The 20,516-nt window shown below is 39.4% G+C and overlaps 1 protein-coding gene across 2 annotated transcripts in view; it reads right to left on the reverse strand.

The window, feature by feature from the left end:
- kcnh8 (potassium voltage-gated channel, subfamily H (eag-related), member 8) overlaps positions 1-20,516 on the reverse strand; it is a 262,905-nt gene that overhangs the window by 57,013 nt on the left and 185,376 nt on the right. For both annotated transcript variants that reach the window (XM_039737375.1, XM_039737374.1), the window contains exons 9-10: positions 16,655-16,854; positions 1,998-2,247 (exon numbers count right to left, since the gene is read on the reverse strand). In XM_039737375.1, coding sequence (XP_039593309.1) covers positions 1,998-2,247; positions 16,655-16,854 — 450 coding nt within the window. The remainder of the gene's footprint in view (positions 1-1,997; positions 2,248-16,654; positions 16,855-20,516) is intronic.

The raw sequence follows: 20,516 nt of genomic DNA on the forward strand, positions 1-20,516 counted from the left end.
CTGGACGTTTTGTTGTTTTATTTAATTGGCTGCAATATATAAAGCTGCTTGCTCAGATTTAGTATATTTACGACAAGGGTTAACAATACAATTTACATATAGTACATTTTTCGGGTTTCCAGCATCAGATCAACAACACCAACAATTTATTTCTTGTATAGCCAAAAATCAAACAAGGAATGCCACAATAGGTCTTAACAGACCCTGTTTTATTGGCAGCACCCCAGCTTTGTCTCCCTAAGAAGACAAGAAAAACTCCCAAAAAATCCCCTTGTAAAGGGAAAAAAATGTACAAAATATTGGGAAAGGCAATTCAGAGAGACCCCTTTCCAGATAGGTTGGGTGTGCAATGGGTGTCAAACATTGGGGTGAATATAACACACAAAACAGTACACAAGTAATCCTCTTCACAGAACTTGATAGCCAATCTATCACTGCAACATAAACAGGTGTCTACCATCTGTTCACTAATCTGAAGGGCTACCTCCATGTGACATGCTATGAAAATGATGAAGATATTAAGCCAACTGCAGAAAACGGGCCACACAAGCAAGACAAAACATTTTATTTCAGTAATGTGGAAAAACGTTTTGAATATTGTAAATAAAACATATTAGTGTTAGTATGGATTATGTCAAAGAATAAATTTGCTTAGTTTTTGATATATTTTAAACTTGGTCAGGACCAACATGATGACAGGTTATATTGATTTGATTACTGACTCCTGCGTGCAAAAACTACAAAATCTTTATTTAACATCTAGGCACCTTTATTCTGCCACTGAATGAAATAAATAAACAAACATTGTTCTTTCTGTTCATTTATGATAACTACATTGCAGTATATCACATCAGGAATGTGGTTGTAAATCTGTAAATTTACTATTCTTGTTCAGATGACTCTGATGATGACTCGAATATATATTCTACAAAATACATTTTATCCACAATAATCCAGTAGTTACCATATGGATAAAACTGAATATGATGCAATCAACAATTAAAGATTGAGTAATTTTAAAAACATTTTAATATATAATATATGTTAAGGATTTGCATGTCTAATCTGTAAATACAAGCACCTGCTTTGCCTAACACTAGGATATATTTTACATTTATTAAATTCACTCACAGCAGCATTTGAATCATTTCTACCTTGTCATGCATAATTTAAATAACACTTTTGTAAGCAAATTAAAAACATTTTATAAATATGCTGTATTGTTTCAATATGATATATAATGTCATATGCTTTTCTCCTTTGAGCTTTTATTTGCAGTAACAGTAACTGTTACATCACAGATTTGCTGGTTGTGATGAAGAAGTTGAGTCAAATCTGAAAAAGGTACTCCATAGTCTTTTTTTAAGCAAACACAACAAAAAAATACCCTATATAAAAGTATAGACACAAAAAACCTCCAAATTACTACATTTGAATCACTGGCTAAATTAACCTCTTAAAAATATTTGAGCAGTGAGGCAAATTAAAAAAACTTCATTCAATATACAGTATAATGACACTAATTGTCAGTCTACTGCTTGATGGTTGGTGCTTATTTTGCTCAAACATTTGTTTTAAATTCTATGGTTATAATTACCTTAAAATATTATGTTCAAATATTTATTTTTTGTAATATACTAAAAATAATTTGAGAATCTTACCTTGTCATGGTTATATAGGAATTATACTAGATTTCATTAATCCAACCATTCATCCATTCACTTTTTACCCTACATATTTTAATGCAGTTGGCATCACTGCCTATCCTGACAGCACATGGCTCAAGGTATGAACCAAATCCGGACACTGCTGCACACACCAAAACTCACTCAAACTAAGTTAATCTAGAGTCTCCATTCAATATACCGCATGTTTTTTGGATTGTGGAAGGAAAACAAGACTATGAAGAAAACAAAACATTCAAATCTTAAATCATTGTTATTTATTGCATACCGATGTTAGCACAATTGAATATTACTTACTGAAATATCACTTACCAAGAATGGCCAGCACCATGTCATCTTTGAGAATCTCCATTGAACCTGAGCAGACAAAGAAAATAGCCTGCAATGCATCTCCCTGCCTTAAAAGGTACTCTCCAGGAGCACAAAAAGAGGTTTTGATGTGTAGAGAGAGAGACCTAAGGCAGCCACGACTGGCAGATTCAAACACAGAAAGCTGGAGAATCTCCTTATTCAAGTGCATAGTAATGTCTGAGCGTAATTCATCTGGAAAATCCTTTAACAGCTGCAAAGAAGATAAGAAAAAATACAAACCCATTTGTTTTCTGAACTATACTTCCAACAAGGTGTGCTAAGAAAAAACAATGTTGGATGGGGCACCAGTCCATCAAAAAGCATATTCACTCATACTACGCTAATTCAGTCAATCAGCTCCAAGACGAGTTGTGGTTGTTCCAAACATATTCAGTTTAGGAATTATGGAAGTCACTGTACTTTTTGGAACGTTCAGTGCTGCAGAAATGCTTTTGTAGCCTTCCCTTGATTTATGCTTTGATATAATCCTGTCTCTAAACTCTGTAGGCAATTCTTTGACCTTATTAGTATTTGCTGAAATTTGGGACCTTATAAAGAGAAGTGTGTACTTTTCCTTACCACATCTGATGAACTGAACTCACCACAGGTGGGCAACAAAAAAGGTGCAGAAACACTCAAGAATGATAAATATAAATTGTATGCACCTGAGCCAAATCTGAATGTTTTATTTTTAACAAATATGAAAAATTTCTAAAATCATATTTTTTTTGCTTTGTCATTTTGGGGTCTTTAGTGTTATTTGATGGGGGAGAGAAATTAATTTAAACAGTTTTAGCATGAAACAACATAACAAAATGTGAAAAAAGTGAAAGGGTCTGAATACTTTCTGAATTCAACGAAGCAAGGAATACCCACAGAACTTGCTAACAATGTCATTAACAGCAGTAGTCTGAGCACATGTCTTTCCGTTTGTCAGCTTTCTATTATTTGCCTTTTTTTACTTTTCATTCTATTTGCCGGCAGTGTTACTTTGTTCTAGGGATACAAGAATCATCCACACCAAGACATCAGATAAGTGTTTATAAATGTTGGCATGTGGTCTGTGTATGCTGCTACATAGGTTTGGATATGTGGTCCCAAGGGCAATTTTCATGCAGTGTATTAAGCAGCCCTGAAATTGGTTAAATGTATCAGCTCTTCATATGGTTTGGAATTCTGTGTGTATTTGCAGATTACTTCTCTTATTATTTTTTTGTATATTTGTTTAAGGCACATGTTTTAAAGGAGTCTTAAAATAGGTAGATTTCCACACTGGCTGTGTCATCACATAGGGCCACATCAAGCTTGAAATACCGCATAGTAGGACCTTTTACACCACCTGCTGTTTTTGTGTTGCTGCTAAGAACTTGGTCTCTTAGAGCCATATTTCACACAGATTTTTATTTTTTATATATACTTGTTGGTTGTGATAACAACCAGAAAGAAAGAAATAGACCAAATAAAAGCTCCAAAAAAAGAAAAACACACACACCCATTAAGAAAGACTATCTAAAATGTGTGAAAGAATGTTTACATTTCTCCTAGTCTGAGGAGTATATAAGCCATAAAGTCAACATAAATCAGAAAGATGTACTAATATTCAAGCAGTAAAAAGGTATAAACTCACATAGCAGCAGGTACAGTTAGAGTTTCATAATACATGTTTAAATTCTAAACAGATCGGCTAACTGCTGCATTCCAGGACATGTTCTACCTCTCACTTCTCATTATCTTATACACATGTGCACATTAAGATACTAACTGCTTGAGTGTCCTTCCTAAGATTTGATACCAGTTTATGAAAAGCTCATAATGATTCACATCAACAACAAAATTCCAGCCTCCACAGAGACATTCCAGATTATCAAACAAAATAACAGGTCAATGGATGACATCAGGTTTCTGTTTTATGCTCATTGTCTTAGATAAGACACTTACATTATGATGCTATTTATTGATTTTAGCTTAGCCTTCAACACAATATATCCCTTTAAGCTGGTCTTAACCTACAGATCTATGCCTTTACAACTCCCTCTGGAGGGTCTCAGCTCCAGACTTTACTTATTTTTTTCATCCATACTCAGTACTTATGTATAGATAAAAGTAGCCAAAACTAAATTATTAAGATTTTTTATAGCATCATAGTGAATGGACTAATCAGTAAAAATCAAGAAATCGCAAATGGAAATTAAACTAGCATACCTAACTTGTTGTAGTAACAAATGACCTTCTCAGCATAATGGAAGAAACAGTAGAAAACCTGATTCAGATCTACTTGGGTTACAGTAATCTGGCAACGTGGTCAACACCCCTAACATCTAAACCATTGTGAACATTCTCACTTCTTCATGCATCTAAGGAAATCTTAAATGAGCAAATGGATGTTAACAAATTTTTATTTTTGTACCAAATTAAGTGTTGCAGCAGGTGACGTACAATTAAAGCTAATATTACCATAATAAAGTCTGTGTCATATTAGAATGGCTTCATCCCACAGAATCAAAAAAAAAATCACACAAAAGGTGCCATGTATCAAAACCCATTTATTTGTTGGTTAATACATTGTACAATATTTGTACAAGCACAGCTTTCCTTTACAGTTATCTCTTTATTATACACTCACCTAAAGGATTATTAGGAACACCATACTAATATGGTGTTTGACCCCCTTTCGCCTTCAGAACTGCCTTAATTCTACGTGGCATTGATTCAACAAGGTGCTGAAAGCATTCTTTAGAAATGTTGGCCCATATTGATAGGATAGCATCTTGCAGTTGATGTAGATTTGTGGGATGCACATCCAGGGCACGAAGCTCCCGTTCCACCACATCCCAAAGATGCTCTATTGGGTTGAGATCTGGTGACTGTGGGGGCCATTTTAGTACAGTGAACTCATTGTCATGTTCAAGAAACCAATTTGAAATGATTCAAGCTTTGTGACATGGTGCATTATCCTGCTGGAAGTAGCCATCAGAGGATGGGTACATGGTGGTCATGAAGGGATGGACATGGTCAGAAACAATGCCCAATTGGCACTAAGGGGCCTAAAGTGTGCCAAGAAAACATCCCCCACACCATTACACCACCACCACCAGCCTGCACAGTGGTAATAAGGCATGATGGATCCATGTTCTCATTCTGTTTACACCAAATTCTGACTCTACCATTTGAATGTCTCAACAGAAATCGAGACTCATCAGACCAGGCAACATTTTTCCAGTCTTCAACTGTCCAATTTTGGTGAGCTCGTGCAAATTATAGCCTCTTTTTCCTATTCGTAGTGGAGATGAGTGGTACCCGGTGGGGTCTTCTGCTGTTGTAGCCCATCCGCCTCAAGGTTGTGCGTGTTGTGGTTTCACAAATGCTTTGCTGCATACCTCGGTTGTACTGAGTGGTTATTTTAGTCAAAGTTGCTCTTCTATCAGCTTGAATCAGTCAGCCCATTCTCCTCTGACCTCTAGCATCAACAAGGCATTTTTGACCACAGGACTGCCGCATACTGGATGTTTTTCCCTTTTCACACCATTCTTTGTAAACCCTAGAAATGGTTGTGCGTGAAAATCCCAGTAACTGAGCAGATTGTGAAATACTCTGACCGGCCCGTCTGGCACCAACAACCATGCCACGCTCAAAATTGCTTAAATCACCTTTCTTTCCCATTCTGACATTCAGTTTGGAGTTCAGGAGATTGTCTTGACCAGGACCACACCCCTAAATGCATTGAAGCAACTGCCATGTGATTGGTTGATTAGATAATTGCATTAATGAGAAATTGAACAGGTGTTCCTAATAATCCTTTAGGTGAGTGTATATACTTGGTGGCAGCCCCCCTGGGTTGCATCAGGGCCAATATTTTGGAACACCAGAGCTCATTCCTGTTGGGCTCCGTGGCCACCACCGGGGGAGCTGCACGGCCTAACAAGTCCGTCTGGGTGGGAATGCAGCCACACCCGGAGGTGCAGCTGGAAGTAGGTCAACGAGCACCTGCAGCACTTCCGGGTGAGCTTTAAAAGGAGCCAACAGTCACCACACCGGGCGCCAGAGTCGGGATGAGGAGTACGAAGACGCCTTGGAGGAGTGGAGGAGAAAAAAAAAGAGTGTTTTGTCATGGTGTTTTGCATATTCTTTTGTGCGTTTTGGGACGGTGTTAGGGCTGAGGGACATGGGGAAGACGTGGTCCCCAGCTGAAGAAAATAAATCTTTCTGTTTCTTTTTCATATGCTTCCGTTGTCAGTCTGTGCTGGGTCGATGCCTATATAGCGCCTTTGTCACCATATATATATATATATATATATATATATATATATATATTGTGAACGCCTCCCGGGCACAGACAGGCGGACATCTTGTTTTAAAACCACCGCACGTTTATTATACAAATTATTTACAGTACTTAGGTCACCAAGACCCCCAAATAATGGTCACAAAGACCCAGTCACGTGCACAAACCCCAAATAGTCCTCAAAATCCTGGCCACAATGCCTTTCTTCGGGCCGCCTCCACACTCCTCTTGCTTCGTCCTACTTCCACCCGACTCCAGCCTCGAATGAATGGAGACGGCCCCTTTATAGACGACCGGCTGAGCACCTGGTGTTCCCGGCATTCCTTCTCTGACCACGCCCCAGCGTGGCGGAAGTGTCGGCTGTCCTCCCGGCTGCTCTCCGGGCATCCTCCAAGTCTTCCCCCAGCACTTCCTGGTGTGGCGGGAGTGCTGGGGAAACAAGTCCCAAGGCATTGGGGCGCTCCTGGCGGTGACCACGGGCTCCTACAGGAAGGGCTTCCATGCCCTTGACCCGTGGCCCCAAAGCAACCCGGAAGGCAAACCCCACGTGATCCAGGCAGGGCTCTGACCCTCTTCCGGTCCCTCCTGGCGTCCCGGCCGGGTCATGGCCCCTGGCATCCCTGACAATATATATATATATATATATATATATATATACACTGTATATAAACTGCTCAAAAAATTAAAGGAACACTTTGAAAACACATCAGATCTCAATGGGAAAAAGAAATCCTCCTGGATATCTATACTGATATAGACTGGGTAATGTGTTAGGAACGAAAGGATGCCACATCGTTTGATGGAAATGAAAATGATCAACCTACAGAGCCCTGAATTCAAAGACGCCCCAAAAATCAGAGTGAAAAAATTATGTGGCAGGCTAGTCCATTTTGCCAAAATTTAATTGCAGCAACTCAAAATTGTATGCAGCACTTTGTATGGCCCCTGTGTTCTTTTATACATGCCTGACAACATCAGTGCATGCTTCTAATGAGATGACAGATGGTGTTGTGGGGGATCTCCTTCCAGATCTGGACCAGGGCATCACTGAGCTCCTGGACAGTCTGAGGTGCAACCTGGTGGCATTGGATGGACCAAACATAATGTCCCAGAGGTGTTCTATTGGATTCAGGTCAGGAAAGTGTGGTGGCCAGTCAATGGTATCAATTCCTTCATCCTCCAGGAACTGCCTGCATACTCTCACCACATGAGGCCAGGAATTGTCATGCACCAGGAGCCACTGTACCAGCATAGGGTCTGACAATGGGTCCAAGGATTTCATCCTGATACCTAATGGCAGCCAAGATGCCTTTGTCAAGCCTGTAGCAGTCTGTGTGACCCTCCATGGATATGCCTCCCCAGATAATCATTAACCCACCACCAAACTGCTCATGCTGAATGATGTTACAGGCAGCATAATGTTCTCCATGGCTTCTCCAGACCCTTTCACTTTGTCACGTGCTCAGGGTGAACCTGCTCTCATCTGTAAAAAGCACAGGGCACCAGTGGTGCATCTGCCAATTCTGGTATTCTATGGCGAATGCCAATCGAGCTGCATGCTGCTGGGCAGTGAGCTCAGGGCCCATTAGAGGACATGGGGCCCTTGGGTCACCCTCATGAAGTCTTTCTGGTTGTTTGGTCAGAGACATTCACACCAGTGGCCTGCTGGAGGTCATTTTGTAGGGCTCTGGCAGTGCTCATCCTGTTCCTCCTTGCCCAAAGGAGCAGATACTGGTCCTGATGATGGGTTATGTACCTTCTATGGCCCTCTCCAGCTCACCTAGAGTAACTGCTTGTCTCCTAGAATCTCCTCCATGCCCTTGAGACTGTGCAGGGAGACACAGCAAACCTTCTGGCAATGATATGTATTGATGTGCCATCCTGGAGAAGTTGGACTACCTGTGCAACCTCTGTAGGGTCCAGGTATCGCCTCATGCTACCAGTAGTGACACTGACTGTAGCCAAATGCAAAACTAGTGAAGAAACAGTCAGAAAAGATGAGCAGGGAAAAATGTCAGTGGCCTCCACCTGTTAAACCATTCCTGTTTTGGGGGTCATTTCATTGTTGCCCCTCTAGTGCATCTGTTGTTAATTTCATTAACACCACAGCAGCTGAAACTGATTAACAACCCCCTCTGCTACTTAACTGACCAGATTAATATCCCATAAGTTTCATTGACTTTATGCTATACTCTGATTAAAAAGTGTTCCTTTAATTCTTTTGAGCAGTACATATATATATATATATATATATATACACATACATACATAAATAAATACATATATACTGTATGTTAATTGAGCAGCCACAACATTAAATGCCTACTGTGGCATATGTCCACCTTGTGCCTTCAAAATAGCTCTGACCCATTGAAGCTTGGACTTCACAAGACCTTTGAAGGTGTCCTGTGATATCTAGACCAAGACAATAGCAGCAGATCCTTTAGAAAGTCCTGTAGGTTACAAGATGAATGAATCTTTTTTTTTTCTAGCACATCCCACAGATGCTCAATTGGTTTGATATCTGGGGACTTTTTAGGCCAAGTCAACACCTTGAACTCTTTGTCCATTCCAGAACTTGTTTTTGCAGTGTGGTAGAGAGCATTGTCCAGTTGAAAGAAGCCGCTATCATTAGGTAATACTGTTGCCATGAAGGAGTGTACATGGTCTGCAGCAATTTGTTAGTATGTGGTATGTATCATAGTAACAAACATGAATTCCAGGATCCAAGACAGAATATTGCCCAGAGTATCACACTGCCTCTACCAGCTTGCCTTCTTTCCACAGTGCATCCTACTGCTATCTCATCATGAGAGGCCGTTCACATGATCTGAAAGAAAACATGATTCATCAGACCAGACCATCTTCTTCCATTCCTCAATGGTCCAGTTCTAACGTTAATGTGCCCATTGTCAGTGAACAGGTGTTAGCAGGGACACTCTAATGGGTCAGTGGCTACGTAGCCCCATGCACAGCAAGCTACAATGAACTGTGTTTGTTCTGACACTTTTCTCTTATGGCCTGCATTAAGTTTTTCACTAATATGTGCTGCAATAACTCTTTTCTGGGATTGGACCAAGGGGCTAACCTTTACTCCCTATACACATCAGTGAGCCGTGGGTTCCTGTTACCTTTTTCTTAGTTCACCAGTTGTCCTTCCTTGGACCAGTATTACTAGGTATTATCTACTGCATACCAGAAAAATCCTACAAGACCTGGTGTTTTGGAGATGTTGCAACCCTATTGTCTAGTCATTACAATATGGCCCTTGTCAAAGTCATTCAGATCCTTATGCTTGCCCATTTTTCCTGCTTCCAACGCATCCGATTCAAGAACTGACTGTTCACTTGCTGCCTAATATATCCTACACCTTGACAGGTGCCATTATAACAAGATAATTAATGTTATTCACTTCATCTGACAGTGGATTTAATGTTGTGACTAATCTATGTATCATTTCTTTGATACTGTATTATTACCTTGATAGCAAAAATGTATAAAAATTTGAATACTAGTCACATGTCTGAATAATGTCCATATATCTCATTCTATGCTTGCTAGCTACCATAGGGGTAAATGGAGCCTATCCTCGCTGACTCCATTACATTCTGTCATTCTGTTATGGCACAGAGCATGTGATGTAGTCAGGCGTTGGCTGAAGTTGTCTCAGAATATCAATGACACACAGTATTATTAAACATTCCGCCCATCATCCATCTTGCACAGCCACTTTTATCCTCTTATGTGCTGGCAAATATTAAAGGCCAAATAGCACTTACATTACACATTTTTGCAATATTTTTTATCCACATTTGATCGTGCTGCTGAGCTGCCACTCATCATGACAACTGTATGAGTGTTTCTTGTTGATATTGTCTGATAATGCATTTACAGAATAGTGCTGTATTAGATGTCTCTTGTTAGAATTTTCTGCTGTCACTGATCTGTGGGAAACATTGCATTGTACAAGACACATATTACAGTACATTTGAATTTCGACTTGAAACTTTTTGCCAGAATTTGCCAGCCTCAATTTTGAGAATAAGAAGCACAGATAGTTAATTGATACATTTTTTAAAATAAATAACAGGTTATACCACCTGCAAACATGGCATCAAAAATATCAGATTCTCTCAACATATAGCTTTAATATGGGTGTCCATTTCCCAAAAAGGCTAAAGTTTATAAAGATCTGAAAGTAATAAGAATCTACTGATTAACACTGCAATGCATAAAAATAAAACATAAAACAGTATGCATATCTGCCTCATTAAAATCTGCTGGCTACACACTAATCCTAAAAAAATCCAGACACACAATTATGAATCACAAGTAAATATGCTTAGTTCATTCATGGAGCACATTACACTCCATGAGAGTAGGCCCTCTATGTTTTTCATCTTAGTAATTGCATTTAAATTGGCAGCATTTCACACTACGTATTAACAATGTGCAGACATCTTAGTAGTTAAAGGACACTGATCTTGAAAAAGTTCATTGTTTCTTTCTACATTACCTCAGAATGTCTTTTATCTTAAAGTAGACAGTATGTATATCTTCAAAAATGTATCCTCATTAATCTAAAATAATACTTCCTGTATACACAATTTAGACTTATTTTTTATAACTAAGAGAAAAGTTTACTTTTCATATTAGTTATATCTCTGCATTTAATCTAAGATAACATTTTTGGTTATATTTTTGATATAAAATGTAATGGTATGGGCATAATTAATGTAGGACCTTTCTGAACATGCACTTACCACCCACCTTGCTAGAACTGAGTTGGACCCCCTTTTGCCTTCAGAAGTGCCGTAATGTTTTGTGGCAGAGATTCAACAAGGTGCTGGAAACATTCTTCAGGGATTTTGGTCCATATTGACATGATAGCATCACACACTTACTGCAGATTTTTTATCTGCACATCCATTGTGCGAATCTCCTGTTCTACCACACCCCACAGGTTTGCTGTTGTATTGAGATCTAGTGACTGTGGAGGCCATTTGTGTGCAGTGACATCATAGGAGAACAGTGTAAGATGATGTGTGCTTTGTGACATGGCGCGTTGTCCTCCTGGAAGTAGCCATGAGAAGATGGGTACACTGTGATCATAAAGGGATGGACATGATCAGCAACAATACTCACTCAGGTAGGCAGTGGCATTTAAATGATGCTCAATTGGTACTAAGAGGCCCAAAAAGTGCTAAGAAAATATTCTCCACACCATTACACCACCACCACTAGCCTGAACTGTTTAGATAAGGCAGGACGGATTCATGTTTTCATATTGCTGATGAAAAAATTCTGACCCTACCATCCAAATGTCACAGCAGAAATTGAGACTCATCAAACCAGGCAATATTTTTCATGTCTTCCATTGTCCAATTTTGGTGAGTGAATTGTAGCCTCAGTTGCCTGTTCTTCTCAGACATGAGTTACACCCAGTGTGGTCTCTTGCTGCTGTAGCCCAACTGCTTCAAAGTTCGATGTGCTGTACACTCAGAAATGTTCTTCTGCATGCTTATTTGAGTTACTGTTGCCTATCAGCTTGAACCAGTCTGGCCATTCTCCTCTGAACTCTGGCATCAACAAACCATGTTTGCAAAGAGAACTGCAATACAATGAATATTTTCTTTTCTTCGGACCATTCTCTAAACCCTAGAGATGGTTTTGTGTGAAAATCCCAGCAGATCAGAAGAATTTCTGAAATACTCAAACCAGCCTGTCTGGCAGCAATAACCATGCTACATTCAAAGTCACTGAAATCACCTTTCTTCCTCATTCTGATTGAACTTCAGCAGGTTGCCTTGACAATGTTTACATGCCTAAAAATATTGAGATGCTGCCATATAATTGGTTGATTAGATATTTGTGTTAACAAGCAGTTGAACAGGTGTACCTAATAAAATGGCCGGTGAGTGTATATTTGACAACAGTTTGAGATTTCATCATCTGTAAAACATTTTTATCACTATTTCTAGTCACTTTGAACATCTGGGTTGTCAATATCAGGCATGCATTTCCTTAGTGGGCTGTATAACTTATTCTGATATACAGTACGTTAGTAAGCACTCTACAGCTATGCTCTAATAACATTTTTAAAGCTTACTATGATTTAAGGCCTATTGAACTACAGGATTGCCGGTAGGAAACAATGGCACAAGGCAGGTGCTAGGCCCAGAAAGGCCCTATGAAAGAGAAAAATAGACACTGGTAATGATGATGCATATTGTCACTGTCAGTTCAGTTACAAGGGCACTGGAGTCCTACTAGGGCTGCCACACCAGTATGAAGAAACAACAGGAAGTCACTTTGATGGCATGGTCCTTGTACAAATACAACTCAAAAAAAGTCGGGACGGTATGGAAATTGCAAATAAAAAAACAAAAAAAAAACAGTGATTCTCAAATTTATTTATTTCATTGCAGACAGCATGGACCCAAGATACTTCATGTTTTGCCTGGTCAACTTCATTTAACTTTTTAATATGCAGTACATCCATTCCTGCATTTCAGGCATGCAACACATTCCAAAAAAGTTGTGACAGGGACAAGTTAGCACCAGTAATGAGGTCAAAAAATTAAATAATGATGTGATTTCAAACAAGTGATGTCAACAGGTGATTGTAATCATAATTTGGTAGGAGCAAAGATGGGCAGAGGATCTCCAGTTTGGCAACAAATGCTTTAGAAAATTACTAAAATGTTTAAAAATAGGGTGGCACAGTGGGTAGCGCTGCTGCCTTGCAGTTAGGGGACCCGGGTTCGCTTCCCAGGTCCTCCCTGCGTGGAGTTTGCATGTTCTCCCTGTGTCTGCGTGGGTTTCCTCTGGGTGCTCCGGTTTCCTCCCACAGTCCAAAGACAGGTTAGGTGCATTGGCGATTCTAAATTGACCCTAGTGTGTGCTTGGTGTGTGTGTACGCACCCTGCTGTGGGCTGGTGCCCTGCCCGGGGTTTGTTTCCTGCCTTGACCCTGTAGTTGGGATATAGCGGGTTGGATAATGGATGGATGTTTAAAAACAGTGTTGCTGAAAGAAAGATTGGAAGGGATTTACATATTTCTTCCTGCACAGTGCATGATATCATCAAACAATTGAAGGAGGCTGGTGCAATTTCAGTGTTTAAAGGGCAAGGGTCTAAGCCGAACAACATCTCCAATCCCTCAGATGGCACTGCATCAAGAACCATCACTCCTCAATAGCTGATATAACCACATGGGTAAGGGATTACTTTGTCAAACTTTTGTCAAGCACTACAATACAGAGATACATTCACAAATGCAAATTAAAACTTCACTGTGCAAAAAAGAAGCCTTAGGTTAACCATTTCTGGAAGTGGTGTCAACTTCTCTGGGTTCAAATGAATCTGGGATGGACCATCACACACTGGAAGCATGTATTGTGGCCAGACAAATCAGTATTCCAGATGTTTTTTTTGGAAGAAATGGATACAGTGTGCTCCAGACCAAAGATAAAATGGACCATCCAGACTGTTATCAGCAACAAGTCCAAAAGCCAGGGTCAGTCAAGAAATGGAATTGTGTCAGTGCTCTCAGGTAATGTATGCTTCTGTAATGGCAGCATTAATGAAGAAAAGTACATTGAGATTTTAGAGCAACATATGCTGCCTTCAAGACATTTTTTCCAGGGCCATCCATGCATTTTTCAACAAGACAATGTAAAACCACTGAATAGAGAATGTAGGGAGAATTTTGAAATGAAAAATGCGAGAAGAACAACTCTGTACTGTTGCACACCTTAAGACGTGTTTTCAGGAAGAATGGGAAAAGAAAATAACACCTGAAACACTTCATCACTTGGCTTCCTCAGTGCCAAAAAGTGTTGTGAGAAGGAATGGTGATATTACAAAGTGGTAATTGCTTTATTTTTCCAACTTTTTTTGGAATGTGGTGCAGGCCTGAAATGTAAGAATGGATGTACATTAACTAATGAAATGAAGTTGAGCAGACAAAACAAGAAATATTTTTGGTTCATACTATCTACAATGAAATATATGTCAAAGTAAATTTAAGAAGCACTGTGTTTTTTTTTTTCCATCCATCCATCCTCGTCCGCTTATCCGAGATCGGGTTGCGGGGCCAGCAGCTTGAGCAGAGTTGCCCAGACTTCTACTAGCTCTTCTGGGGGAATTCCAAGGCATTTCCAGGCCAGCCGAGAGACATAGTCCCCGGGGCCTCCTCCTGGTTAGACGTGCCCGGGACACCATCCCCCCCACACACAGTGTTGACACTGCAGCGCTTTCCCCTCCTGAGACGCCGGATGGTGGACCAGAATCTCCTCAAAGCCGTCCTTAAGTCGTTCTCCATGGCCTCCCCAAACTCCTCCCACAACCAAGTTTTTGCCTGCCAGTACCTATTAGGTATAAAAAGGTCCTGTAGGACTCCTTCTTTAGCTTGACAGCATCCCTCACTGCTGGTGTCTACCAACAGGTTTGGGGATTGCTGCCATGACAGGCACTGACCACCAGCTCTGGTCAGCCGCCTCAACAATAGAGACATGGAACATGGCCCATTCGGACTCAGTGTCCGCTGCCTTCCTCAGGACATGGTCAAAGTCCTGCCGGAGGTGGGACGTTCCCAGCAGACCCTCACAATACATTTGGGTCTACCAGGCCTGACCAGCATCCTCCCCCACCATCGAAGTCAACTCACCACCAGGTGATGATCATTTGACAGCTCCGCCTGTCTCTTCACCCGAATGTCCAAGACATGTGGCCTCAAGTCCGACGACACGACTACGAAGGCCTAGGGTGTCCTGGTGCCTGGTGCACATATGGACACCCCTATGCTTAAACATGGTGTTCATTATGGACAATCCATGATGAGCACAGAAGTCTAATAACAAAACATCGCTCAGGTTCAGATCGGGGGAGGGGCATTTCTCCCAATCATGCCCTTCCAGGTATCACTGTCATTGCCCATGTGAGCACTGAAGTCTCCCAGCAGAACGAGGGAGTCCCCAGAAGGTGTGCCCTCTAGCACTCCCTCCAGGGACTCCAAAAAGGGTGAGTACTCCAGACTGCTGTTCAGTGCATACGCACAAACAGCAGTTAGGACCCATCTCCCCAAGCAAAGGCGGAGGGAGGCTACCCTCTCGTCTACTGGGGTGAACCTAAATGAACAGGCTCCAAGTCGGGGGGCAAGAAGTATGCCCACACCTGCTTGGCGCCTCTCATCGGGGGGCAACTCCAGAGTGGTAGAGAGTCCAGCCCCTCTCAAGGAGATTGTTTTTTTTTTTTGTTTTTTTTTTACCTTATTTACATTTTCCATACTGTCCCAACTTCTGATCTGGGGTTGTAAAATGATAGAAAGCTCAGGATTACAAAAATTCCACAACTACAGGATGATGCTTAAAATGCTGCAAATGTAAGGTTGCTTCTGAGTCTGAAGCATTTCACAGAAAGTGTCCCTGAGAAAGAATTTTAAAATCACTTCAAGACCATCAGCTCAATTTGTGTAGAGGTGAGCTGGGGCAAGGACTCAACTAACAAAAAGAAGAGATGCAGGTTGGTAAAAGACAGAGAGAGAGAGAGAGAGAGATGGATGGTTAGAAGAGGTCATGATATTTGTACTGGAGTAGTGAACAAGCAGTTGAGTAACTAGGCCAAAAGAATTTAACACCTATTAACTTTGTTTCAGTTCTGTCTGTTGTGTTTGGTACTTTGTAGTGCTACAGTTGTGATGTGACATTGCAATGAAAGAAAAACTAAGGTGAAAAATAATTTCAGCTTCTAAAACTGAATTATAACTTTGTCATGCAGTTTTTGTTACTGACTCACCTTATTTTGGACGTACGTACAATGTGAAATGTACAAAACCAACTACCATCTAGTAATATTACAGTTCTGCTAGTGCCAGTCAATGACTGAAAACTCTCTTAGAGGTTAATTCATGACTTTGAGATTTCTACTCATCTCCACAGCGTGCAAAATCAGCAACTAGCCTGCAGAGATGAAGTAAAAAAACTCCTCAACCAGTGACAACATTTGTTATTATTCCCTTGTGACTACTGCTTTTTGAATACATGAAGTATGTTTGAATGAATGTAGTTTCCTACTTCACATTAAAATAGTATTTAAATAATAATAATATAAATTTAATACCTCAAAGCTATATATACCACACTGTTTTTATTTTTCATATTTAATGTAGACAAAATCAGTTTTATCTTTCTAGAGTAGAAACTTGTTAACTTACTCTCATGACATTAGATGGCTTAAATGCACAGCTTTCTCATACTGGAAACACACCTGGTAAATATCTTGCTCCTGGGTACTTAATACTTAAGGCAAATGAAGGAAACCATGGTTTAAAATACCTCATTAGCATCTATTCCATTATTGACAGACCAGGTTGTTTGGAAATATTCCAACATTCTTTGTTTTAACTGCTGTGGCAGGGGATGCACGCGTATGAAGTCCTTAAGATCCTTTGTTCTTGTGTGATAGAGAGACCATCTGGAGTACATACGTTGTATTATAGCAGTCACGTTGCCAAACACCAATGCGTGCATCAATGCTGCAGACAAAGGATAAAGAATGAATAAAAAAAGTAAATATCCAAGCTAGTTCAAGTTGTGTTGACATATGTTCTCAACATGCATTAAATTGTTAGACTATTGTTATTCAGTCTAATAGCTATTTCAATTGCAAGATTTATTACATTTTAGTATTCTAGTATCTTATATACCGTAGCTTGTAATCAGAAGTTAAGGTATTACAAGGTTTAAACATTTTCATTATTAACAAGAAAGACACAGGATATATACTTTTCTGCTTGGTATTTGTTTCACATTCCCCATATACTGCATATTTTACTTGTGTGAAAATAACATCATCCTGTTATGAACTAGCACCCTGACCAATATTGGTTCCTGCCTTTCCCCCAATTCATTCAGGAGAACTTCTCCGATTCTAAAATGTAATAAGTGGATTTAAAAATAAACGGAAGAGTGAACAGACAGTAACAATCTTTAATGTATGTAAAATCCTGAAACCTTAAAAAAAATACCTGGCACCTAAAGCTTTCCTATTGGTGTTTTAGATACCCTAAAATCTTAAAACATAAATACACAAGTAAGTGAAAAACACCTATTACATAATTTGGGAAAGCCTGTATTTTGGACAGAAGCAATAGCTTTAGGTTTGGCTGCACACATTCTTTATTTAATTGGACAGGTTCTTACAACAACAACAACATTTATTTATGGTTTCATTATACCTAATAACATTTATTATAATTTTAAAAAACTGTATACATTTTCTGTTTCAACATTAGTAGGGGAGCAAATAAAAAAATGCATATACATTTCAAGGTAACTTGTAACTGAAGAAAGTAACTTAAACCTTTTAGTTATAGCTATACCTTACAACATTAAATACATTGTGTCTCTTTTTACAAAATATCCTATTAAAATCTGAAGTTCAATAGAAACTGAAGGTCTACAATTTATACATTTTGCAATTTACTTTCACAATCTTGAACTTAGTACTTAAAATTATAATATTCTAATCATTCTTTTTTAAATATCATTAGCTTAGCATTTCATTCTGCAAATGTAAAACCATTCACTAATTGTGTCTATTTCACATGCTTCATGTTTGTCCATTATTCTATCATGACATTGGCATGAGCATTCTTTTTCTAAACTTGCTTAATCCCGTGTAAAGTCACAGCAGCATATTCCTAACCAGGGCAAACTTAACTTTGGATGGGAGAGCATCCATAAGCAGAAAATAGTTTTGTTCACACCTATAACAACAACAACAGCAACAACCATACATTCATTATGCCACATATCCATTTTCATACTCGCTCACACCCCATCAATTTCTGTTTGACCCACAGCCTAACATCATGCCTTTGGAATACTGGCAATGGAGGAAACTGACGCATACACATTAATAAAATCTAAATCCCACACAGAAGGTGCCCATGACAGGAACTGAATTAGTGTTAAGGAAGACATACAAGGTGCTGTGCTATTATAATGTCCCTGATGCATTTGTGTTCAGATAATATGATATTTTACAAATACAGTGGTACCTCGGTATACGTCTGCTTTGGAATAAGTCCAACTTGGTATACGTCCTGTTTCGAGGTGAAATATTTTGCTTGGTATACGACCTTTGTTTGGAATACGACTCGTGTGCTAGAACAACACATGTGGTATACCGGGCATGCGCCTTCAAAAAAAAGGGGCAAATTTTAACCTGTACAGTAATCCCTCACTATATTGCGTTTCGACTTTCGCAGCTTCACTCTATCGTGGATTTTATATGAAAGCATAACTAAATATATAACGCGGATTTTTCGCTGCTTCGCCGGTTCTGTGGACAATGTGTCTTTTTACTTACTGTACATGCTTCCTCAGTTGGTTTGCCCAGTTGATTTCATACAAGGGACGCTATTGGCGGATGACTGAGAAGCTAACCAATCAGAGCAAGCAGTTAAGTTCCTGCGTGCTGAATGCGGTGTTAACCAGGAAGTCTCGTCTCGCTCATTCAGCATCAACGTGTTTCTCTGTGTAAAGAGTTAACTTTTGTGCTCTTTTGTGTTTATCTTTGTGCATAGTCAAGCCCTTCTTTATGGCTCCAAAACGATCTGCTACTGCTTCAGGGGCCGTGTCCAAGCGCAAACGGAAGATGTTAACGATTGCCGAAAAGGTAAACATTTTGGATTTGTTGAAGGCTACGATTCTTTTTATTTAAAAAGTAGGAAAGGAATATAAGATCTACGGCCGCAGTGTCCTTTTAATCAGGGTGCAAAACGAGTTGTAAGTGGATGTAATAAGGCAGTAGTCTGGATGGAATCTGCTTTAGGGATTTGGATTGAAGACACAACGGCAGTGCTACATAATCGCCTGAAGTGGCTCCTTTGGAAGAACTGTAACGCTCTCCTTTGTTGTGCAGTAAAATTAAACTCATTGTTATCGGACAAGTCATTTTCATTTATTTCATCTAATTGCTTTTGTATTTATGTATTTTAGTATTAAGCAGTGTTTACATTATTTTATACAACCCCATCAATTTACAGTATAATATGCCAATAACAATAGGCTTTTTTTTTTTCACGGGAACGAATTAATCATTTTCCCATTATTTCTTATGGGAAAAATTTGTTTGGTGTAAGTCCTGTTTGGTATAAGTCCAAGGATCTGGAACGGATTAAGGACGTATACCAAGGTACCACTGTACTATATATAGTAGAATCTAGTTGCTGTATGGGCATCATAGTATCACAAGTGGTTGAATGTTTTTGCCTAAAAGTCCAGAGTCCTATTTAAATAGCACATTGATCACTGTGTATGTTGAGTCTATTTGTTCTTTCATTGTTTCCTTAGGTTTCCACCAAGTGCTTCAGTTCTTCTCTCACATCCCAAACAAGAGAAGGTTAGGATGTCCAGCTTCTCCAAATTGGCTAAGTGTGAAACAGTGTTCTGTGAAGGGTTAGTGCCTTCTGCAATGTTGGCTCCCCTCTCATAACCAATGCTGCCTAAATAAGGTCCTGTTTTGTGTGATGTGATCCAGTACTGAAACAAGGAAGCTTAGAGAAATGATGAATGGCTCCAGTGTCTTTTAAGTTCAGTTTCATACCAACGAAAGTAATATTTACTTGCGTCATCAGCATTATTGATGATATATTACATTTTACTACAAAAGAAACTATCATTCTCACATTTTAATTACAGCTGTTTAAACAAATTTAGTAAACATGCTAGTTTGCTTTATTCTGCCATACATTTCATACTAAAATGGAATAATTTGTAACATTGTTGCAGGCTCATCACCTTTTCATTACTAAATACTACTTGGTCACTCAGCCACTCTTACATTTTAGGCAGGTGCATGTCCTTTCATCACTAGAGACTGCATTTGTAGTACAATAGCGTGGGCAAATGTAACTCATTTAATGTGGTGCTGAAAGACCAAACAGGATTATTTTCCATGCACTAACTAGTTAGGTAACAAGCAGCAGGGTAACAACCAAATAAGTTCATGGCTTAAAAGGTAGACAAGATAGAAAATATATGAGAAAATCAGGGATAACAAATGTAATGGTACTATATAAGGAGCAAAGCAGGAAACGGGGACCTCAAATTACAGATAAAACAAGATAGGCATTCCGGAAACTTAAGCATAAACAGGAAAGAATAGTTCTAGGATGTGAAATTTGAAAAG

This window comes from Polypterus senegalus, chromosome 15 (assembly GCF_016835505.1).
Source record: "Polypterus senegalus isolate Bchr_013 chromosome 15, ASM1683550v1, whole genome shotgun sequence".
In the NCBI taxonomy this organism is placed as follows: Eukaryota; Metazoa; Chordata; class Cladistia; order Polypteriformes; family Polypteridae; genus Polypterus; species Polypterus senegalus.